Source organism: Aspergillus affinis, assembly GCF_023601865.1.
Source record: "Aspergillus affinis strain CMG 70 chromosome Unknown NODE_58_length_197389_cov_86_389201, whole genome shotgun sequence".
Lineage (NCBI taxonomy): Eukaryota > Fungi > Ascomycota > Eurotiomycetes > Eurotiales > Aspergillaceae > Aspergillus > Aspergillus affinis.
Window position 1 is genome coordinate 154,161 of NW_026515839.1, and position 22,495 is coordinate 176,655.

Genomic DNA, 22,495 nt, shown 5'->3' on the forward strand with positions numbered 1-22,495 from the left:
GAGTCCCTTTCTCTTACCTCGGGCTTACCTGCACTCCCATTCCTTGGTCCGTCGCGTCCCTATTTACTACCGCCCTCAAACCATGAGTTCTTCAGAAGACGATACCCCGCTTGTGAAAGCGAATGGTCGATCTTCTGGTGAGTTCCCCGTTCCTGACCATTTCCTCCCATTCGTGCGTTGCTTTTCCCAGCCATTTCGCATCGCTTTCCTCCCACTCAACCTCAGCTGTCGCCAACCCATCCTCATAGCACCCACCTTTCAACGCCCTTGATCTCTTTTTTCTCTCACTTTTCTTCTCGTTTTCTCCGTTTACTTGTTTTTTACGCCACATCACTTTCAACAAATCGTCTCTACTTACACCCTCCTCTTGTTGCAACTATAGGTCCCTCTAAAGACGTTACGATGGGCGACGCGACGGAGACAAATGGTCATGTCGACCCCGGCGTGTCTATTCGTTTTGGACCGGTGCAGAAAGATGGCGACGTAGCCATGAAAGATGCCGACCCCCAGGCCGACGCCGGCAAGCGAAAGTCCCGATCGAGTGTTGGCCAGAGGAAGTCATATGCAGAACCAGAAAGCAGCGAGGAGGATCAGCCCTTGGTACGCCAACTCCCACCGCGCTAGTTCTTCCCTTTCCCCCAACTATTTGCGACGTTCTCGCCCGTCGTTGTTTTGTTTCAGCGGCTGACAATTCGACAGAGCAAGCGCCGTCGCACCTCCGTGAAACACGAAGATCCCGAATCGGACGAAGACGTCCCCCTGGCCCTGAATGGAAGAAAACTCCCCAAGGCCTCGGAGACCGCTATCGGGGAAGAATCCGATTCCGACGTACCCATCGAGAGAAAGCTCGCTTCGGAAAAGAAACGAATCCAGCAGAAGGGCGAGAAGGCCGCCCAGCCCAGCCGCAAACCAGCCACCCCGAAGGCCGCTCCGAAGACGGCGGCCGCCACCAAGAAGCAGGCAAACGGCGTTAAGCGGGAGCCTGCTAGTGAGGAAAAGAAACCCGCCGCGAAAAAAGGAGCGGCAAAGCCGGTCAAAGCTGAGCCCAAGTCTGCGCAGTCAACTCCTGCGAAGAAAGGCACTGCTGCAACGCCAGCCAAGGGCGTGAAAAAGGAGGAAACTGAAGAAGCCGAGGAGGGTGAGGAAGAGGAATACCGTTGGTGGGAGGATCCCACCAAGGGTGACGGCACTGTCAAGTGGAACACCCTTGAGCACAACGGCGTTGTGTTTCCTCCTCCCTACGAGCCTCTTCCCAAGGACGTCAAGCTGAAATACAACGGTGTCCCAGTCACTCTCCATCCAGATGCGGAAGAGGTGGCTGGTTTCTTTGGAACCATGCTGAACTCGACTCAGAACGTCGAAAATCCCACTTTCCAACAGAACTTCTTCATGGATTTCAAAGACATTCTCAAGAAAACTGGCGGTGCGAAGGACTCCAAGGGTAACAAGGTTGATATCAAGGAATTCGCCAAGTGTGACTTCCAGCCGATCTTTGCCTACTACGATGCGAAGCGTGCCGAGAAGAAGGCTCTTCCTCCAGCCGAGAAAAAGCGATTGAAAGCAGAGAAGGATGTCGAAGAGGCACCCTATATGTTTTGTATTTGGGATGGCCGCAAGCAAAAAGTGGGCAACTTCCGCGTCGAACCCCCTTCGCTTTTCCGTGGGCGCGGTGAGCATCCCAAGACTGGCCGCGTCAAGTCTCGAGTTCAGCCCGAGCAGATCACCATCAACATTGGAAAGAATGCGCCGGTTCCTCCACCTCCCGAGGGTCACCAGTGGAAAGAAATCAAGCATGATCAAGAAGGAACATGGCTTGCCATGTGGCAAGAAAACATCAACGGCAATTACAAATACGTCATGCTTGCAGCCAATTCCGATGTGAAGGGTCAAAGTGATTTCAAGAAGTTCGAGAAAGCCCGCGAGTTGAAGCATCACATCGATCGCATCCGCAAGGATTACAAGAAGAACCTCAAGCACGAATTGATGGTGGAGCGACAGAAGGCGACTGCTGTCTACCTCATTGATCAATTTGCCCTGCGAGCTGGTAATGAAAAGGGCGAAGATGAGGCGGAAACTGTCGGTTGCTGTTCCCTGAAGTACGAGAACGTTACCCTCAAGCCGCCAAACAAGGTCGTTTTCGATTTCCTGGGTAAAGACAGTATTCGATTTTACGATGAAGTCGAAGTCGACACGCAGGTGTTCAAAAACCTGAAAATCTTCAAGAAGGCACCCAAGAAGGAGGGCGATGAAATTTTCGATCGATTGACGGTAAGGATCAATCACCTCATCTTCCAGCCTGGTTGACCTCACAGAATGCTGACCCTTTCGAAGACCTCCGCCCTTAACAAGCATTTGTCAGTCTACATGCAAGGACTGACCGCCAAGGTCTTCCGTACCTACAACGCCTCTCATACCATGTCTACTCTGCTCAAGGACATGAAGGCGACCGGTAACAATGCCGAGAAGGTCAAGGCGTACAATGATGCCAACCGCAAAGTTGCCATCCTTTGCAACCACAAGAGGACAGTGGGGGCAAACCACGCCGGCCAAATGGAGAAAATGAGTGAAAGGGTAAGCCCTGTTTCTTGTCCGAATTGATGTTGGTCGCTGACTTGTTTCTCTTCGCTCAAAGATCAAAGGTCTTCGTTACCAAAGATGGCGTCTCAAGCAGCAGATGCTTGACTTGGAACCCAATCTCAAGAAAAAGAAGGGTGCTAAGTTCTTCGAGATGGACGAGGACATTGACAAGGAATGGATCAAAGAACACCAGGCCTTCTTGGTTGAAGAACAACGACAGAAAATCACCAAGAAATTTGAAAAGGATAATGAGAAACTAGCTACCGACGGCGAGAAGGAGATGAAGGCAAGCGAACTTGAAAACCGTCTGGATGTCGTGAAAGAGATGGAGAAGAAATTTAACAAAGAGAACAAGACGGGCAAGGTAGAAGCTGAGGGCAAGGGCCCCACCGTTGATAAATTGGAGAACGCCATCCAGAAACTGGAACAGCGCATTGAGAACATGGAGCTCCAGGCTCAGGACAAGGAAGACAACAAGGAAGTTGCCCTTGGAACCTCCAAGATCGTGAGTGACACCCCTGCTTTTCCTGTCTTTGCGTGATCGACAGACGAACTAATACAAAGCAGAATTACATTGATCCTCGTCTTACGGTCGTGTTCAGCAAGAAATTCGATGTCCCCATCGAGAAGTTCTTCTCCAAGGCCTTGCGAGAGAAGTTCGATTGGGCTATTAAGTCCGTTGAAGGGGACTGGGAATTTTAAACGTCCCGATCTCACGAACACACGACTGAAATCAGCTCGAAATTGTACTATTGCACGATCTGTTCCTATATATTTCCTTTATTTTTTCTTTGCTCTTTGCTGCTTTTTGGGGGGGATGGTAGACAGGTTGTTTTACCTTTTTTTTTTTTTTTTTTTTTTTTTCCCTTCTAAGTTTGGATTTTCCATCTTTCTTCGACAAGCACTATTTTGCATAAGCGCAACCAGTGCTGCTCTTACTTATCCTTTGGCGCTATGCGACATTGGAAAGCTAAATACGAAAGACGCTTAGACCATACCTATACAATATGACTGGCGCAGCCTTTGGTCTTCGAAAAGAACATTTCTGTGTGTATTTTGCTTCATCTTGTTCTTTTTTGGTTCAAGATCATTTCAATTTCTTTTCCATTACATTTAAAACACTGGCTATACTATATTTAATGAAAATTTAACCCAGGAGACAAAAAATGAATTAAAAAGATATAGGGATCAAAAATCAGAGACTCATGGTTTCAGGATCATACAGAACTTCTCTTTTCTAGCACAACCATTATCTCCTGGCTGAATGAAATGGAAAATTAGGTTCTACTTTTTGTATATCACGACTTTCACACAACTCATGAATGAATCATTTTTGTAGACTGTCGCATGAGTTGACTAGATTCGATTTGATTAATGATCAATTAACCCAGATAATAGCATACATAAAATAAGATAAACCCATCGCTTGATGAAACGAACGAGTCCTGTCAATCCTCGTCCATGCAAAAATACAGAAGCAGAGAAGAGCAATCACGAACCGGATCTCAAAAAAAATTAAGGAGAAAACAACAGGCATATATGTATGCATGTACATGTACACTTTCCTAACATAGCAAGCAGGGCAACCAAGAAGGAACAGTCAATAGATAACAGGCTCGTTGTATGTAGATATGAGCTGGGGATGTAATGTGCACGCTGCACATGGAAATGAGAAGATAGGTAAATAGTGAAGTCAGGAGAATTGCGCATATGTATACATGTAGTTGATCAAGAGATCAAGCAATAGACACGTCCACCTCATACATATGGAGACATAGGTATGAGGGGAAGAAACACTATGACAACCAAAGCTGGGAGTCGAATGGAAAGGACATGAGATGAATTGGAATGATATAAAACAGTGTGTTGTTCATGATAAAAACGAAAGACAAATGAAAATGAAAACGAAAATGCTATTTCAAATGATATCAAATCCAAAAAGCGGAACATAGATGGAGTTATAGAACAAACCAGTTGCTCATGGACAACCACAGATAGGGAAGAGAGAACGGGATGTAAAAGTTGAGAGCCAGAAGATTATAGATTACAGGCAGGAGAGAGAATTGGCTGTTGAGAGAGATGATAATGGCAATGCCGAGTGATGAGAGGGTAGGAGATCATGGGTTGAATGCAGTGCAGTCTATGTGCTCAGGTAAAGGTCGAGATCAATCAATCGATCTATAAGTTTTTGGGGATGTTGCGTTTCTTTTCCCTTTTTTTCAATGAGAAATTGGAATAATCGTGTCCGGTCGAGGTATAAACAGCGCTCGTCAATGGGTGGTCATGATTGGTCGCTCTCATACTCTGTTGTCAACTGTTTTCTTCTTTTCACTTTCCTGTTGCATATCCATCCAAGCTCTATCCATAGGATGGTCGAGTCATGAGGATTAAGGTGCATAGAAATTATTGGGAGAGAGAGGATGTTAGGGCCACCAGCCCATGCGTTTGTAGCTCTCTACCATCGCCCGTACAGAGTCCGCGTTGAATCTCTCTCGAGTGGGCTTCCAACCGGTTGTCGTTTCAAACAATGTACCGTCAATCGACATGTCCTGGTCCTTGAGCACATCCCTCTCCAGGAAGGGACTAATGGGTCCGGGTCGCTCGATCTTCGCTTGCTCGATCAATTCAGCCCAGACCTGCAGACACTCCTCGTTCATGTCGTCCAGCACGTCGTCGAGGTTCATCTTGGCCAGCTGGGATGCCAGGGAGCCGAGGAAAGAGGTTTTAATGCCGAGAACGTCCAACAGCGCTTCGGCGATGTGCTCCTGGCGCGTGTCTCCGTGGTCCACCACGTTGAAGGCGATGGGCTGGTTTTCTCCGGGAGTGGTCTTCGCTCTCCACTCGGCAGCCTTCCACAGGGCGTCGGCAGCGTCCTTGACGTAGACGGTGTTGATCTTGAGGTCCTTGGTGTACAGCAGCTCCAGATCCTTCTGAATATCCTGGTGGACGCGCGCCAGACAGATGCCCGTCGCGAAATAGCCGGGGTCATATTCTCCGTAGACGTGCGGTAGGCGCAGCACGCAGTAGGTGAACCCGGGGATTTTCTGAATCTCCTCGCTAGCCTTCAACTTCCACTTGGCGAGTTTGTTCCACGGCTGGATCTTGTCGTCCTCTTTTCGCGGCGTGGAACCCCCCTTGTAGACGTGGGCGGTGGAACACTCGACATACGAGCGGATGCCACGACGAGCGACCTCGCGGGCCAACGCCACCGTCAGGTTGTAGCTGCGGAGCTCGTAGACGTCGTCGGGCTGGGAATGCCTCGTCTCGCCGCCGCAGTTGATCACGTAGTCGAACTGTTCGCCATTACTCCGATCGAAGATACGCGGGAAATGTTCTAGAAAGCCGGCGGGGAAAAAAAGAATCAAGGTCAGCAATGTATTTTCCTATCGACGCGGAATTTTCCAATCGCAACTTACGTTCCCGACTCGCGTCCGCCTGAACGAATTTATCCTTGGAACAAGCCTCTTCGAATTCGGGCGCCAACCACGCGAGTTGCGGCAACACCTTGTCGACCAGTCGAACTTCCGAGGCAAGGTTGTTTTCGTGAATGTAAAGCGCCAGATGACGACCGATAAATCCTACCAAGACGAGTATGCGGGTTAGTTGGGCGCAGGTTTAGCGAGAGGGAGAAACGGGGAGCAGCTCGTACCCAACCCTCCAACGATCAACACGGACGGCTTCTTGTCGTCAGCCATGATAGAGACGATAATTACAAAGGTGAAAAAGAAGAATGATAATAATTAGAAATCAGGCAGTCGACAAGACGAGGTAAACTCGAGCTTGCAGCGTGGTGAACGGTTGACTGTTGGCGCCCCGCACCCAAAGAAACAATGCGGGGAGGAAAAGGGGCAGACGGTAGGACAAAGACAAGGATGAGGCAGGGAAAGAAGAGGCTGAGAGGGACTGAGAAGTCTGAGATTCTTCGGCGCACCCAGAATGAGGGGGAGCAGATAGTCGCTTGAATTGGACTGGATTGGATTGGACTGAATTAATTAAGAAACGAGACCCGAGGGGAAAGGGAGATGAAAGAAAAGGGAAAGGATAAAGAGAGCGAGACTAACGAGTTAACGGAAGGCGATCAGCTGCCCAAGCATCCTTTTCCCAGTCAATATTAATGCCTCTAGTATCGAATTAACTACCGCTAGCGATTCTGGTTGATTGCGCGTGTTTCGTCCTTTCCGGCACTTCTCTCTTCCTATTTACACTTCTACTTGAATCTTCCACTCCGTACATTTCTACTCTTGGACTCTTCGACTCTCCTGAACTCTGCAACCTTTACAGAGCAACACCTCCCCTCCAACAATCTTCTTCCTGTCAAATATGCCACCCCAAGCCTTGATCCAGCATCGAAAACACGCCGAACACCAGAAACGGATCGAAATGACCAAATGAATCCCAATCCCACACCTCCAGGAAGAGGGCCCCTAAAACCTAGGGTACCAAACTTTTCCACCAACTTTGCCAACTTCCAACCGAACAAAGTCCGTTAGCGCTGCATCTAGAAATTTCGCCGGGTTTAGCGTCCCCAACTCCGACCGACTTGATTCATCATTTCTTCCCCTGCCAAGCGCGCGTTGTGGGACGCTTTCCGTTCTTCAGGGACACCGTCCGATCATAGTTCCGCCTCCAAGTGGAAACGAGAGGGGGGAGTTCATTTTAAAGGAATTGGGCGAGCTTAGGCGTGGGAAATAGGGGATGTGCAAGAGTTCAAGAGGATTCTTTCACTACAGAGTATAGGTATCTCCCATTCTTCGTTGATAGAGATACCAATTCTGATGGACAGGACCTCCCGCTCCGTTCGACTCCCTGAGTCCCTGGACGAGACAGGTCAAAACGGATCGTCTCAATGATCTCCGACCGAGTCAGGATCATCGGGGTGGAGACGCGTTTCCATATATCGACTCCGTTACTGAGTCCTTCCTATCTGAGTCTCTTCGCCCTCTCTCGTTCTCTTTATCTCTCAATCCCGAGCGGTCTAGCACTGAACAAGCTCCCAGCTCCGAGGGAATTTGTCATATGGATTTGGATCTGATAGTCAACTCGAATCCATTGGCCGGGACTAAAGGAAGCACCCAAGGAATCGAATCAATCGAGTTCCCCATTCCCGACCGAAGTCCACACTGTATTTCCCGAGTTCGGCAGATGGTTTCCGTAGAACCGACGCTATCCTTTTGGTTTATTTGATTAGGGCTTATTGTTGGCTATTATTAACAATCTGCTATCTAGTATTTGCTACTTGAGGTCATAGTCAGTGACTAACTAGCCAGTACAGACTACAGAGTCTAGATAGTGCCTGGATTGTTAGCCGCTATGCAAAACCTGCAAGGGGATCGAGGGCTGCCTCGAGCTTGTGTTGACGTCAAGTCAAGTCTTTGGTCTACCCAGGGAAATGGAATTCTCCGATCCAGAGAAGGATAATGTCGGATTCCACTCGGACTCCCCAAGCTCCCCAGACGAGGATCGACTGGCTGTTCCATGGATTATCGTCCTGATCAACCCATGGTTCGTGCAGCGATTTGGAAGAGGTCTACTAGTTTCTCAATGGTCTGCAAGTGCAAGCTATTGATCGGTATTTGATATTCATTCGAAGTACTATCGATTCTCGAGATGCTGCTTTCCAGCCCATTTTCTTTTCTCCATTAAATCCAAGACATTTCCCTCCATCATCCAGGGCAGTGGCACATATGTCAAAAAACAAAACTTCCAAGTAGACCTCTCAGCCAATGCCAAACAGTTATCCAGTCATCCAGTCACCCAGTCATCCAGGACGCAAGAACAAAATATGATGGTATTTGCAGAGGCACTCTCAATGATCCCATCGACCTCTTGCTTCCTAATATGCATATAATTTTCGATTCTCTGAATTGTGAGGATGTCCGGAATAGTGTCACTAATATCGATATTGAAACCATTATGTAACAGCTAGTAGTTGATGATTGTTTGGCTCATCCTATAACATGAACCCTTACAAGGATCTTGAATCTATCGTAGAAATTACTATCCTTGCTGAGCTCACTCTCTTTCCACGCCTTCTCCAACTGCGCCATAATTAGCTTCCAGTCCTCGTCCTTGCCCTGGCGAAGGCGCATTTCGAAATCAGACCAGGCAAACTTCACTGAAGCCGCCACCACGACCGGGGAGTTTTCGGTCTGCACGTCAGAGAGCGCCTGTTTGTGGCTATCCCAGTACTGAAGGGTACATTCGCTCAACATGTGGGACAGAAAGGACTTAGTCGAGGAGAACCTTTTGAAGGGAACCCAGATGGGCGCCAGGCCCTGTTGGTTGGAGATACTCACGAGGAAGTGAGTCATCAGTGCCATATCAGTATCTATATCAGCATTAGTGTCAAGACGGGTGGTGTCAAGAGGTGTGGTAACGAGGTCCTGGGTCTTCTGGGGCTTCGATTTGTTCCGATCAGCAGAAATGACTTCTTCGGGACTGGCGATGCGACGGAAGGGCCGAATCGACAGGTCATGACCGGTGGTCTTTCGAGTGACGGGGCGTCTGATTTCGTCGTCAGACAGAGTGGGGGATTGGCTGCGACGGTCGTTCATCTTTCTTTTCGCGTTTATTTCCTTGCGAAAAGTGGGCTGGCTGAGGGGCTGAGGGGCACTACTGGGCTGCACAGGTCGATTTGGCACAGATGGAGTGACGGTTGCCTATGTTGTGATGATTGATGCGTTAGACTCAACCTTTAGAGATCCACGATCATGATTTCAGCTTACCTCCATCGACGGTCTAGTTGATTTTATATGGCTCTTCGCCTTTCGCTTCAACAGAATAGCCAAAGCCTTCACGATTCTACCAGGTATTAGGCTCAAAAGAATACACTGAAATAACCATGGATATATACTCATGGGGGATCTGACTTACTCGTCCTTCCGGTCAGGGTATACACAGAGGCTTGGGTCATTTAAAGACTCTGGCAACAGATACTTCTCGCGATTGGTCTTGGTGCCCCAATACATTTTTCCCCACTCTTCCACAAAGCTGGTCGCGCAGAGCTCTCGCTCGCTCTCGGAATTCTCCAGTCCTGACCAGTCATAGCCATACTTATGCACCTGTTCACGAAGTTGGTTGATGAAGTCGTGGTGATAATCCTGTTTCAAGTCAAGGAAAGTGGTGAATTGGCGGTCGCGGCTTTTGGAGGTGAGGCCGCCCTCATCCAGGAGCTCTCGCATGGGGTGGACCATCATAGGTTCTGGAGAAGGCTGGTGGGTTATGTTGTGGCTGCTTCTCATAGTACTGATTGATGATCCCATTCCCTTGAGAAAGGGTTTGAGTGAAGGATCAAGTCTAGTAGGGTTGATGATAAAGGAGGGGAGGGGGGATGGGTAGTGGGAGGAAGAAAGATGAGGAATCGAGGTGAGAGAAGTGAGGTGAGAGAAGTGGAAGAGAGAGTCTGATGACTGGGCCTGCTAGTCAACGACGAGTGAATGTCAACTGCCATAAATAGAACCAGGTGACGCGAATTCTCGTAGACTAGACAACAACCTCATTAAGGCAGGTCTGTAATAAGTAATCAACCTAAGATCTCCAAGAGGGGCGAACGACCTTGTAGTTCAGGCAGACAACTAATCTTTTACAAAATATGTAAATTTTGTAACTGAAATGGGAAGTAACTGATGGCTTAGTATTGCATGTTTATCCACACATTTAATTCTATTCCAGTGAAATGTAGTGGCTTTCGTGGGTCGAAAAGATTCATTCAGCAATCATTCAGCAAGGGGAATATTACATATCATCATCATCGTCCTGAGACGGAGAAAGAAAAATAGAAAGAGATCTTAACATGGGAAAAGAAATACTTAACGCCTCTCGTTCCACTGACAAACTAGGGCATGCCTTTACTCAACTCCAAGCTGTTTGAGCGAGTTCTTGAGCTCCTTAATCGCAGTGTTCACGTCGTCAAAGGTCAGAGCAGAGACCGCCCAGCGAGCATGCTTCTGAGCCTGTGCAATAGCGTTGTCATCTACTGCCGGCGCGTTCGCTGAGTTGGGCGTAGAGGCTACAGGTATATGGGCTGCTGAGGACATAGGCTGGGGTGTGGGACGTGACACCACAGGCAATGGCCCAGGAGATGGCTGCGCGGGAGGCGGAGGTGATCTGTTAGGGTTGTAAAAAGCATTGGCATCAAAGGGCGTTCCCGCTGGACTTCTATCCGGACTGGACGACGGAGGCGGGAAAGACTGGAATGCATTAGGATCCCCAGACGAGTGGTGCCTGCCAATCTGAGTCGGGGTATCAGGTAGAGTCGGCGCGGATGCAGATGATGCGAATGTGTCCGGCGCCGAGGGAAGATTCAACGGTGCTCCTTGGTCGCTATCCACATCCATGCCTGGAGATGGCGCATTATGCTCGATAGACCGGTTATCAGCAAAAGCGGTTGGGACTTGTGGTAGGGTAGGAGTCGATCCTGAAGGTTGCGCGGAGGATTCGTCGGGAGCTTCTTCCACGGACGGCTGCTGCTGTCCTGGTAGGTTTTCGGGGTCCGCTGGAGGAAGGGACTGGACAATCGCCTGAACTTCCGGATCATCTTCCTTCGGCTCGAGATTATCTTCTTCAAGAACCGGATTCGTCGCATTTGGGTCTTCGCCCGCCTTGATAGCCTTCACAATTCTCAGCGCATGGTACTTGGCGAATTTGATCTTGACGGCGAGTTCGGGCTCCGGGGCGTGCCAGATTTGGCAAAGTTCGAGGAATGTAGCAGCCGCCTGGAACGTATCTGCAGTTTTTCTGGAACAGTTTTAGCTGTGATCCCTTGTGTGACTAGACACCCTCGCGACATACTTCGTCACCTTGTTGGCTCTCATTGTTGCCTCCGCTCGAGCGAAGACGTCCAGACCGAACTCCTCCACGTAGGCATTAGCGGCCACTGCATCCGCCACGGTATCATTATCGGGATTCTCTTCCTTGAACTTGACGCCGCGACATGTCAGTTTCCACAATCGGCCTCCTCGATACCCCTCAAGGTCGGGTTTTGCGCCAGACGTACGGTTTCCAACTTGTCCACAAGGTTCGTCGTGTACAGCTTGACTTCGTCGTCGGAATGAAGACCCTTTTCGATTATTTGGTTAACGATCCAGAAATTACCTGCCACGAAAGAACGATTGTCCCTTGTTAGTCAGCTGCTCCTTTTCAATCATGCAATAATCGCACATCACTCACACCAGTAGGCAATAACGGGCTTCACGCGTTCCACCTGGGCGGCCCTGACGGCAAAGCGCCCAATGTCTGCGGATTTTAGACTGGCAGGAATGTTGCTCGCCATGTGTGCGACAGCAATAGGAGGTCAGGAGCGAAGATGCCTGGTTCAGTGGGCGGAGGCGAAGGGACAAAGCGAAGGGAAGGTGTCAAGGCGGGATGACGTTGGACTCCGAGTGGGCTTTATCATCGGCGCCCGCCCCGAAACTGTGGAGATGCGCCTGGCTGGACAAGGCTGCAATCTAAGAAATACAGATATCTATTCCACGTCCACGATAAGAAATTGCGTACGTAGTATGTTATCATTCCATTATATAACTCTAACATAGTGTTTACAAGTCGCGATTAAAATACATGCTATGTAATCGCTTTTTAACTCTCTTTTCAAAGTGCTTTTCATCTTTCGATCACTCTCAAACATCTTCCACTATCCACTCCCCAATTTCCACCTTCTCTTCAGCCAACGCTTCCACCTCGAAATGGTCTTCAACCTGACCTCCAGGACCACCGATCCTCTCGATGACAATCCAAGCTCCGCCTTTCTCCTCGAGTCCTGGCTTAATGTCAAAATCCTCGACCCGCACTCCCGATATCGCATCGCTGTGGTTTCCATCTTCCGAGGTCGCCAGAGTCTCTTTGTAAGGTCCTTGGCCGAGTTCCACGGTCATCAAGGCAGGCGAAGGTCCGACAGGGTGGTCGCCAATCACCGACTTTCGGCTTCGCGCGATGAGTTTGATCCGTGTCAGTCGCGGGACGTACAAAGGAGCTAACATCCGATCCCTTCCCGGGGGTAGTACGCCAATATCTGAAATGATTGCGCGACGACCCGCTGCCTCTGGAGCAAGTGCTTTCACTTGACAGGGAATTGAAGACGAAACCCACAGCGTAAATCGGCCAAGTTGGTCAGGCGCAAATGTAGAGCACACAATGGTATATAGACCCGGGTCTAGAGACCTTTTCTCTGCGAGGCATCCACCCCGACGATAGTCACCACTATCAGTAATAATATCGCGGCTTCGAACTCTTGATATACGGTTGCCATTGGACCAGAAAAGTTTAACATGGGTGGCAATGTCGCCATCTGACGACTCGAGCAGAAATGACACGTTGGTCAAATCTGATGTTTCCAAACTAAATTGGGGATTCAAAGGATAGCGCGCCGACTCTGCGTTCCCACCTGCTGTAAGAGGTGTCCAGGCGCCTAGTACCTTGTTGACACACATGTGTTCATTTTGGGCCTGTGCGATCTGTACCGGTGATGAAGAAAGTGCGGAGAGTGTGAAGCTCTGACTCAATGAAGGTAAGGATTGTTCGGAGACAACCACTGTGTACGTCGTTTTCGGGGGCATCTCCAGTCTCATGAGAGTGTTGGGCGAGTCAACATAAGGACCACGATGCAAAGCTCCGTCACTCAAGGAAACCCTCTTCCCTCTAGCATTGAAGACATAGATGCTTATAAAACCCGACTCGTCATATTCTTGGTTTTGCGCAATCGTCCTGAAATGCTTTCCTAGTAGTATCCAGACAGTACCACCCAGTGCACAGGTAACTGCAAACTGAGGGTTCTTTACAAAGCAGCCGGCGATCCCTCTGCCGCTAGAGAGATCCCAAGTAAAGTGGATATCTTCTCGATATTTGAAAATCTCCGGATTCCAGTTCAGGTATAGGTTTTCGAAATTCTGGAGAACCCTTTCGCAGTCCATCCAGAAGGTGCCCGGCGCAAAAGACTGAGGGTTATGGGGTGGATCAGCTAGGTTAGAGGTGTTTTCGCCTTCGCCATGTACCGCATCTGCTCCGGCCCAAGGATTTTTCACAAGCATCTGTCGACGACCCTTCGACTCCTTCATATCCAGAATCGCGTAGTCATGCTCGCTTACAAGGCCCAGCTCATCCTGTTCCCGCTCGGTTAATTCCCCGGTACCTATCGTCAGTAAAACATTCCCCTGATGGAAGGCCTTGGCGAAGCGCCTCCAGAGGTCGTCGCCCGTCACATCCTCGCTATGAAGGAAGACCTGCTCAGGGATCCAGCCCGTCAGCACCCACAAGTCTGTCCCAGAATTGCTCCCAGGGAAATCGTAGCCTCCGCGGAGTTTTAGGTATGCTTTTTCAACAAGGGCCGGCCACAAGAATGTGGGGTTGTTTCGGTCAATCACATGAAGAGATCTTGAGGTCTTGGATGATGGCAGGCGATCATCAATGATCACCTTGCGAAAACATCCATTGAAATAAAATCGAAATATGTATTTTCCTGACAGTGACGGTTCCGGATTTGCCTGTACGTGTTCACAAGGATAAACCACGGGTAGAAAACGCTGTTCCCTGATCAGTCCAACCGAAGATATAAGCTACTATGCGAAGGAAGCCAACCTTTCCCATACCACGTTCCAGTCTCGAAGTGGTGGCACAGAGACTGGCAACAACAGAACAGTCTGTCAGGACGTCTTGTACAAGATCAGTCTTTCCAGTAACAGACATCAGGGGTACTACGACGCTATCCGGGTCCTCGGCAACATCTGCAAGCAACTCAGCAGGTCGTTTCCAGCCATCAAATATGTTCTTCTGAAGATCCGAAAGATGTAGATCGGGTTTGTCGCTATTCCGAGTCAGCCAGTTCAAGGTCTCAGAAACATAGCTCAAAGTTATATGCTAAGGAATCAACAACATACGTAAAGAGCTCCCCATCTTCCTCTTTAAATTCGTCCAGACTTGGAGAGCCGGACCACGGCGGAAAGATGAATCCATTCAGCTTGGCGCCTTCTAGGAGTATAATTTCTTCACGGGTGGTGAGTTTGCGGGTGGATGTTGGGAGTGTTCTTTCCTCCGCACGCGCAATGGATTGCCAGTCCTGGGATACCTTGATCTTTTCAGCTCGGGTGAGCCAGTCTTTGCACTTTGCATCTAATGTCTGTTTATCTACTGAAAACGTTGCTAAGTTCAACGCTTTCATGTAATTCTCAGCCACGTCGATCGCAGCCTGAAGGGCCTGTCTTTGAGAAGTAGCCGAAGATACATCATTTTCGGCTTTCTGGTTACTGGTTAGTCAATCGCGGCGCTAAGATTCTTTTTGTCACGTTGGTATAGAACAGTGAGAGCAGTGAATATTCAAGTAGGTAGGTACCAGAGCTTTGGTAATTAAAGCCTTCTGCGCGGTAGCATTAGGCCTAGACATCCTGGCCCACGAGGCGGGAGGGTCGATCGATCTTTAGAAGTCAGTCTTCAATCACATTCATAAGCAGCCTCGACCGGGGCCTATCAGAGCCAACAGTTTGGTTTGCAGGTGAGCCCTGCCGAAAGGCCCCGTGGAATGCCCGAAAGTGACATCCGAGGTCGATGACGCCAACGCTCTCAGGATCCAATCAACAGGGGAGCGACGATTACCAAATACTAACACAGGCCTGTTGGAGGGGGAGGATTTCTCACCTTTTTCTGCGATTTAACCTTAAAGGCGATCTCCAAGTAAGACCATGGAGCGGGTTGGGGGAAGTGGATGAAGCACCTTAGCGTGTTCGGTGGGGAGGAACGGGAGTGAAGAACAAGTTCGGGCGATGGACCTCGGCTCGTGTCCGCTTTGGAGGGCGCGCCGAGGTGTGCCCACGGACTCGCTGGTTCTACCGAGAGTGAGTAGGGTAGCTTTCTTTCCATTCCAACTTCAACTTCTCTTCTCCCAGATCTACGCTTTTGGGGGGCTTTGTCGCTTTGTTTTCTCTTTCTTTCAGGGCAGAGTGATCTTGTTCACTAGAGTTCACAATCATCATATTTTTCTTCTTTTGTCTTCTTACGTCTTTTTATGCGAGGGACTTTTTTCCCCCGCTCGGAATTTAACTGCGATCTAATTCCGCATTTCTCTCAGACCGAACAAGAAAAGAGAACCAGCCAACATTTGACTACTAGGGCTTGAATATACTTGCTCACTTTTAAACGACACTATCATACTCGAACTTCAACAGAATTCTCGCCTGAGTACAAAAAATGGCTGGTCAATCGAAACCCGCTCTCTCCCCCTGGGCCGGTGCGGTTGCAGGCGCAACTGGCGCCGTACTTGCCAATGCCATTGTATATCCTCTTGATTTGTATGTGGAAACACTCACCGGGTCGAGTTCTTCGGGAATACTGTGCGCTGATATACCATCTGTTGTTGTCTAGGGTCAAGACGAAACTTCAAGTCCAAGTGAAATCGACCGGCGATTCGAAAGACGGTCGAGCGAACGAAGAGCAATATAAGTCGACGTTGGATGCCATCACAAAGATTATGGAGCGAGAGGGAGTCGAGGGTCTATATTCCGGAATCGCAGGATCCCTACTCGGCGTTGCCTCTACCAACTTCGCCTATTTCTACTGGTACAGCGTCGTGCGGACCCTCTACATGGCATCGAACAAAGTACCTAAACCCCCCGGCACCGCTATCGAGCTTTCGCTTGGAGCTGTTGCGGGTGCTGTCGCTCAGATCTTCACGATCCCCGTCGCGGTCATCACGACGAGGCAACAGACTCAGCCCAAGGCGGAGAAGAAGGGCTTGATCGAAACGGGTAAAGAAGTTGTCAACAGCGAGGATGGCTGGTCCGGTCTGTGGAGAGGTCTTAAGGCCAGTCTTATCCTGGTCATCAACCCTGCCATTACCTACGGTGCCTACCAGCGTCTGAAAGACATCCTTTTTGCTGGAAAGAACAACCTGAAGCCTTGGGAGGCTTTCCGTAAGTCAACGGAGTAATTTGTCTTTTTCCGCCATCGGGCTAATGTACTTTATAGTTCTTGGGGCTCTTTCCAAGGCTCTGGCTACCATCGCCACGCAGCCGTTGATTGTTGCCAAGGTCGGCCTTCAGTCACGGCCCCCTCCTGGTCGTGAGGGGAAGCCTTTCAAGACCTTTGGCGAGGTCATGCGCTTTATCATTAAGAACGAAGGACCTCTGTCCCTGTTCAAGGGCATTGGACCCCAGATCTTGAAGGGACTTCTGGTGCAAGGTCTATTAATGATGACCAAGGAAAGGTATGAGCCTGAGTGAGCTGGTGGACATGACTTCAAGCTAATGAATTCTAGGATGGAACTCACATTCGTTCTTCTCTTCGCCTACCTGCGGAAAATCAAGCAAGAGAAGCTTCACAAGGCCGTCGATACCGCTGCCTCCAAGGCTAAGACCAGCCTCCCCGCGACCCTGAAATAGGTGCTTTCACCTTACTCTGCCCGTTTTAAATGACTGACTGCCCTTTCTTATACCGTTTTCTTTTGGACTTGGGATGCATCTCTTTGGTTACTATTTGGTTGTGATTTATGGCGTGTGGGTTTGTAGATTTATGGTTTCTTGACGCTCTAGAGTCAGCACTTTCCTGTAAATTCCCGGCAAATATCGAGTATAGGACTTGCCATAATTCTTAAGAATAAAATCTAGACAGACATATATGATACAACTCATCGTACCTGCATAGTAGTGATTTGATTTACAGGGGTTGCTGTCGACTGAAACCCAAGTATTACACTAGGAAATTGACCTCAAAAATTGTAAATATTCGAGTTTCCGTGTTTAACCGCTATTTATCGCCAGCACCATAGCAAAAATATATCAATGTCCTTTCGCGTGTTTGAGCCCTTATTCTTTAAAGAGAAATGGATCGGATTGATGCAGTGGGTTAATGTACATGCCCTTTTAGTTCTATGAATCAAGAATAGTATATATATATATATTTGGAAACAATGAATCTTCATAGTTCTGAGACATATACTGGGTCCAGTATCTCCTATCCTGACCGCCCCCCGAATGACCGATTCCCTCGGCAACAACCAAAGCGGCCTCAACCAAACCAAATCAAACCGCGAACTATTTATACCAGGCCCGTGATCACACCAGAGGGATTAAATAGCCTTTACGAACTTATTTCACACTCAACCCTCAAACACAACCCTATCACCAAAGGCATGAGCCGTGATGCGCTGGCCGCCATGGGCTTCCGAATCGCAAGCCCAAACAACCGATGAATCCAAATCGCTGATCGTGTCCCTCTCCTCCACCGCCTCTTCCAAAGCCACCGAGCTCAAGAAATCATTGTCGGAGCTTGACTGGGCCGCTTTCGCCGAGCCACGAACCCTCATCCCCACCGCGATCCTCACGACCGCGATCCTGGGCGCCGCACGCTTCCACCGCCGCTATCTGCGCCGCTTCCCTGATGCCGTTAGTATCTCGCCATGGTACTTCCGGAAGAGGAGTCTCCTGGGCAAGGTCACGAGTGTTGGTGATGGGGATAACTTTCGGATCTTTCATACCCCTGGCGGGAGGCTGTTTGGGTGGGGTTGGTTGCCGTGGAAGAAGGTTCCGATCGCGAAGAAGGATTTGAAGGATAAAACGGTGCGTTATTTGCTATGCCATGTCTAGGCTGTGGCATGTTATGTTATGTTTAAATATCCTTGTGGGATGCGTGAGACTAATAAGTTGTTTCGTGTCTAGGTTCACGTGCGCTTGGCTGGTATAGATGCCCCTGAGCTGGCGCATTTCGGTCGTCCGGAACAGCCCTTTGCTCGCGACGCGCACGAGTGGTTGACCTCGTATCTCACGAATCGTCGGGTCCGCGCGTACGTGCATCGCCAGGATCAATACCAGCGTGTCGTGGCGACCGTGTATGTGCGGCGGATGCTGGACTTCCCGATACCATTTCGCCGTCGCGACGTGTCGTATGAGATGCTGAGGCGGGGACTGGCGACGGTGTACGAGGCAAAAGCTGGATCGGAATTCGGCGGTCCAAAGATGGAGCAGAAATACAGGAAAGCGGAATGGTGGGCGAAGAAGAAAGGGTCGGGGTTGTGGAAGGGCTTCCGGGGTAATAAGGACTGGGAAAGTCCGAGGGACTATAAGACTAGGATGGGCGCGCAGGACCAGTCGCAGGAGAACGGGGGGAAGAAATGATGCGATGATATATACTGTACTCTTGCTTACGTTCTGTCTTGTGCTCTTCATGTTTGATGTTTGGACGGCCGTTTCTGATGATTTTACGATTGATATCCCAGGGTATGATGCCGCGATATGACTCTGATATGACCGACGGAGGATCGGCCTCGCTCGCGGTGCGCTTGCTTTGTAAATTAGTAAATAAATACATAGAGCCATTAGACATAAGAAACCATGAAATGTGCCCAATTTCTTTGCCCAGACACACATAAACCCAGTAATCATCCACAATATCCCGTTAGGAAAACATGATAAAATGCAGAACGCCAACCAACAGAGAGTAGTAATATATAATACATAGGAAGGAATTAAGATAGGTATATCCGGGGGCGATGATAACGCTAGCAGAACTTTCGCTCGATCTCCGCGAACAGCTTGGGGCTGATTTCATCACTGGTATCACCCTCAACGCGCCATAGACAGCCCTTGCGCTGGTAATGCTCGAGCAAAGCCTTGCTGGTCTCTTCGAACTTGCGAAGCCGTTGAGTCCATGTCTCGATTGAGTCGTCTTCTCTCTGTGTCAGTTTCTCGCCGGTGATATCGTCCTGGCCAGGCACCTTGGGTGTATTGAACCCAATGTTATATACCCGGCCAGATGGCTCGTGGATCCAGCGAGAGGCTATCCGCGAGAGAATGACAGATGGTGGCGTGACGAGCTGGACGACAAAGTTCACGGGGACAAGGGAGTCCAGGCTCGACGCCTGGGTAGCGGTGCGTGGGAACCCGTCGAGAATAAAAGAGGCCGAAGAGGATATCGAAGACGGTGACGAGGCACTCGTCCAACCCTTGGATCTGAATTCGGAGGATATAAGGTCAAGGATCATCGAATCGGGAACGAGATTTCCGGATTGCATCGTGGCTTCTGCCTTGAGACCTGTGCGGATTGAAGTGGTTAGCCGTGGAGTCCGGGAACTCAAAATTCAGCGATCAAACCCAAGCCTACCCAAGGGTGTTTTGTTGCGAACATTTTCACGCAAAAGATCTCCGGAGCTAATGGAAGCCAGTTCGGGAAACCTGGCGAGAAGTCTCTCCGTCTGCGTTCCCTTTCCGACGCCTGGCGCTCCGACAAGGATGATACGGGCAGCCTTTTTGAGCTGTCTGGTGGTGGGCGTCATTGCACCCTTTATAATGATGTGTAAGGTATTGTTTCAATGTACGAAAAGAAGGGGTTGTTCCTGGAGGATTGGAGCGCAATGGCGTCTTCGAGCTGCGGGCCGTTGAGATGAGATGTTGAGGGAAGCGGGTCACGGTAGAAGGGACGTCAATTTATTCCCATTCTGGTTCGGGGTTTAACGGCACTAGGAAATGAGCATTACTGCCTGTACCTTGGCATTAAATAACGGCAGCTGACGATTGATGTGTCCAGGTTTATAGTTGAAAGCTCAAGGTTTCGGAAGGTTGCATCAAACCGGGGAAGCGCAAATTCCGTGGGGTTATAGATGCTTTCCCGGTTAGGCAGTCGGTGAACGGGCCTCGTATCGGACTTATCTCCGGTGGGCGATATCGCAGGTGCCTCAGGCCCTTAATATGAGAATGAGTTGTTCGGGGTTGAGTGAACAGGGGTCAGGAATAGGAAGTCAAAGATGAAAGATCCCTTTTTGAGACTGTCATTTATAGCGGAGATCCTCCATAGTGTATGCTCGGGCTCATACTGCTTCGATCACAAGCAAGGACCGACTCCGACCTTCAACAAACGGGTTTAGCCGGTTGGCATTAATTAGTCCTCGGTTGGCGGTGCTCACGTGACTGTGACGCGCTTCCCCACGCGGCGCGCGAGAGTCGCGACGGGCGGGCCGCAGCAGAACAGAGGTATGATTTCAACACCAAAGACGAGTTCTTGGTTGGGATAGACGTCGCACCACCGCCGTCCAAGATGATTAGACAGGACTTCCAGAGGGTCGACCCGAAGCGACGGTCGAATCTCGACCATAAAAAGACCCAGTTCGCCGTCCCGATATTCAAGCAGCAGGACTATCCCCACCGTTTGAACTTCTACGAGATCCCACCGACTGCAGAGATTACGCTGGAACAGTTTGAACAATGGGCTATTGATAGATTAAAAGGTATGCGATTCCACATCCTCGGATTCAATGTGTCTCTATGGAAACTTGGAAGCTCAGCGTATGAAATAGTTCTGGCTGAAATTGAGGCCTGCTCTTATCGAAACAAGTCGCCCGCCGAAACTGCGCAGCACATCACACCTCTACTTCAGAAATACCTCCCCCTTTCCTCGAACACTTCCTCTACTCTCGGAGCTGCCGACCCGCGACTGAAAAATGAGCGTCAGAAAGATCACTATTCGCATTTTATCCTTCGATTGGCATTCTCTGCCACGGAGGAACTCCGCCGGCGATTCGCACGGGCAGAAACGATGCTCTTCAGATTTCGGTTCCAACAAGATGACACAAAAGAGAAGCGTGCTTTTATAGAAAGTCTTAGTCTCGATTGGGATCCTGTTAGCGATGATGAAAGGGATGCCCTTTCGGAACACCTCATAGGCGCGACACCGGGTTTGCGCCACGTTAATGAAGAAGCGTGGTACAAGGTGGATTGGGAGAGGGTCCCAGAGTTGGTCGAAAAGCGTTCGGTGTTTATGTCGAAAGGAAAGGCATACGTTCCCGGCAAAGAACAATTGAGTATGATCATTGCGGAGTTTACCGCTCGACTGGAGCGTGCGCTTGAGGTATGCGTTGCAATTTCGAGGTCGCGTACCACTAAACCTTAGAGCTAATGATACCTAGCTTACGAGTCGAGCCTTGCCGCGCTTAGACGAGGATGATCGACTTACGCCTATCCTTGATCATCTGTCGAAGAATTTCGGAAGCGCAGAATCAACGTACTCCGAAGGGGAAGGCTTCGTCGACGGTGCTCCAATCACGGCCGGTAATGTCGACAAATTATCCCAGCATTTCCCGCTCTGTATGCGCAGTTTGCACATGTCGCTGCGCAAGAACAATCACCTCAAGCATTATGGCCGTCTTCAGTACACCCTGTTCCTCAAGGGTATTGGATTATCGCTGGAGGAGTGCATTCTCTTCTGGCGCCAATCCTTCAAGGGCTTTACGGACGACGAGTTTAACTCTCGATACAAGTACAACGTCCGCCACGCTTATGGAGATGTCGGCGGCGACGTCAACCGCAGGGGGCGAGGATACCCTCCCTATTCGTGCCAAAAGATCCTCAGCGATTCCAACCCCGGTGCTGGCCAGACTCATGGCTGTCCGTACCGACATTTCTCTGTCGACAACCTTATTGGGCTTCTTCAGTCGACAGGTGTCCATGACAAAGATCTGCTCCGGGGTGTACGAGAAGACGTCGAAAAGACTCGGTACCATATTGCTTGTAACCGAGTCTTTGAGTGGGCTCATAAATCGGACATCAAGAGAGTCAAAGAGGACGGATCATGGAGTCAGACGGACTTGGACACTATTGTCCACCCCAATACTTACTTCAAGCGGAGCTACCTCCTTAAACAGGCAGGCAAAGCTCCCAAGAATGCTTAAGGGTCTGCGTAATAGGTCCATGATTGCAGTGATACGGTTGATGCTGATTATTCCTTTACCCCTGCGAAGTGTTTTCATGAGGCGTTTTGGGTTGGGCCATGGAGACAAATGCGGATTGCTTTTTATCCCTTTCTTCCTTTCATATTCTCAACGCGCATTAGGAGTAAATATACTACGAGATCTAATTTTCAAGGTTTTTCCAAATTCGAACCATCGGACGTAAGAGGATTACAAGTTGCGCCGCTATAGGTGAAGTAAAATTGCACGCCATTAATGCAA

At 49.6% G+C, this 22,495-nt stretch overlaps 9 protein-coding genes across 9 annotated transcripts; 4 read left to right on the forward strand and 5 right to left on the reverse strand.

The window, feature by feature from the left end:
• Positions 1-82: 82 nt before the first annotated feature.
• On the forward strand, positions 83-3,279 carry KD926_008646 (DNA topoisomerase 1; the record flags this gene model as incomplete). The annotated part of the gene is made up of 6 exons (XM_053101391.1): positions 83-137; positions 383-600; positions 700-2,268; positions 2,332-2,571; positions 2,633-3,082; positions 3,145-3,279. The coding sequence occupies 6 exons, from the start codon at positions 83-85 to the stop codon at positions 3,277-3,279; spliced, it is 2,667 nt and encodes an 888-aa protein (XP_052955064.1).
• Positions 3,280-5,000: 1,721 nt separating this feature from the next.
• Positions 5,001-6,272, reverse strand: KD926_008647 (NAD-dependent epimerase/dehydratase family protein; the record flags this gene model as incomplete). The annotated part of the gene is made up of 3 exons (XM_053101393.1): positions 5,001-5,911; positions 5,994-6,155; positions 6,227-6,272. 3 exons carry the CDS (start codon positions 6,270-6,272, stop codon positions 5,001-5,003), a joined length of 1,119 nt encoding a protein of 372 aa, XP_052955065.1.
• Positions 6,273-8,319: 2,047 nt separating this feature from the next.
• On the reverse strand, positions 8,320-9,773 carry KD926_008648 (uncharacterized protein; the record flags this gene model as incomplete). Its single annotated transcript, XM_053101394.1, has 4 exons — positions 8,320-8,499; positions 8,547-9,236; positions 9,303-9,378; positions 9,451-9,773. 4 exons carry the CDS (start codon positions 9,771-9,773, stop codon positions 8,320-8,322), a joined length of 1,269 nt encoding a protein of 422 aa, XP_052955066.1.
• Positions 9,774-10,424: 651 nt separating this feature from the next.
• Positions 10,425-11,848, reverse strand: KD926_008649 (uncharacterized protein; the record flags this gene model as incomplete). The annotated part of the gene is made up of 4 exons (XM_053101395.1): positions 10,425-11,313; positions 11,368-11,495; positions 11,573-11,670; positions 11,746-11,848. The coding sequence occupies 4 exons, from the start codon at positions 11,846-11,848 to the stop codon at positions 10,425-10,427; spliced, it is 1,218 nt and encodes a 405-aa protein (XP_052955067.1).
• Positions 11,849-12,194: 346 nt separating this feature from the next.
• KD926_008650 (calpain-like protease PalBory) lies at positions 12,195-14,950 on the reverse strand (the record flags this gene model as incomplete). The annotated part of the gene is made up of 4 exons (XM_053101396.1): positions 12,195-13,985; positions 14,149-14,374; positions 14,448-14,806; positions 14,900-14,950. The coding sequence occupies 4 exons, from the start codon at positions 14,948-14,950 to the stop codon at positions 12,195-12,197; spliced, it is 2,427 nt and encodes an 808-aa protein (XP_052955068.1).
• Positions 14,951-15,750: 800 nt separating this feature from the next.
• KD926_008651 (putative peroxisomal carrier protein) lies at positions 15,751-16,940 on the forward strand (the record flags this gene model as incomplete). Its single annotated transcript, XM_053101397.1, has 4 exons — positions 15,751-15,851; positions 15,925-16,472; positions 16,528-16,765; positions 16,817-16,940. The coding sequence occupies 4 exons, from the start codon at positions 15,751-15,753 to the stop codon at positions 16,938-16,940; spliced, it is 1,011 nt and encodes a 336-aa protein (XP_052955069.1).
• A 759-nt stretch (positions 16,941-17,699) lies between these two features.
• KD926_008652 (thermonuclease family protein) lies at positions 17,700-18,671 on the forward strand (the record flags this gene model as incomplete). The annotated part of the gene is made up of 2 exons (XM_053101398.1): positions 17,700-18,116; positions 18,216-18,671. 2 exons carry the CDS (start codon positions 17,700-17,702, stop codon positions 18,669-18,671), a joined length of 873 nt encoding a protein of 290 aa, XP_052955070.1.
• Positions 18,672-19,054: 383 nt separating this feature from the next.
• Positions 19,055-19,828, reverse strand: KD926_008653 (adenylate kinase ADK2; the record flags this gene model as incomplete). The annotated part of the gene is made up of 2 exons (XM_053101399.1): positions 19,055-19,587; positions 19,657-19,828. 2 exons carry the CDS (start codon positions 19,826-19,828, stop codon positions 19,055-19,057), a joined length of 705 nt encoding a protein of 234 aa, XP_052955071.1.
• A 758-nt stretch (positions 19,829-20,586) lies between these two features.
• On the forward strand, positions 20,587-22,216 carry KD926_008654 (DNA primase subunit PRI2; the record flags this gene model as incomplete). The annotated part of the gene is made up of 2 exons (XM_053101400.1): positions 20,587-21,396; positions 21,455-22,216. 2 exons carry the CDS (start codon positions 20,587-20,589, stop codon positions 22,214-22,216), a joined length of 1,572 nt encoding a protein of 523 aa, XP_052955072.1.
• Positions 22,217-22,495: the final 279 nt, after the last annotated feature.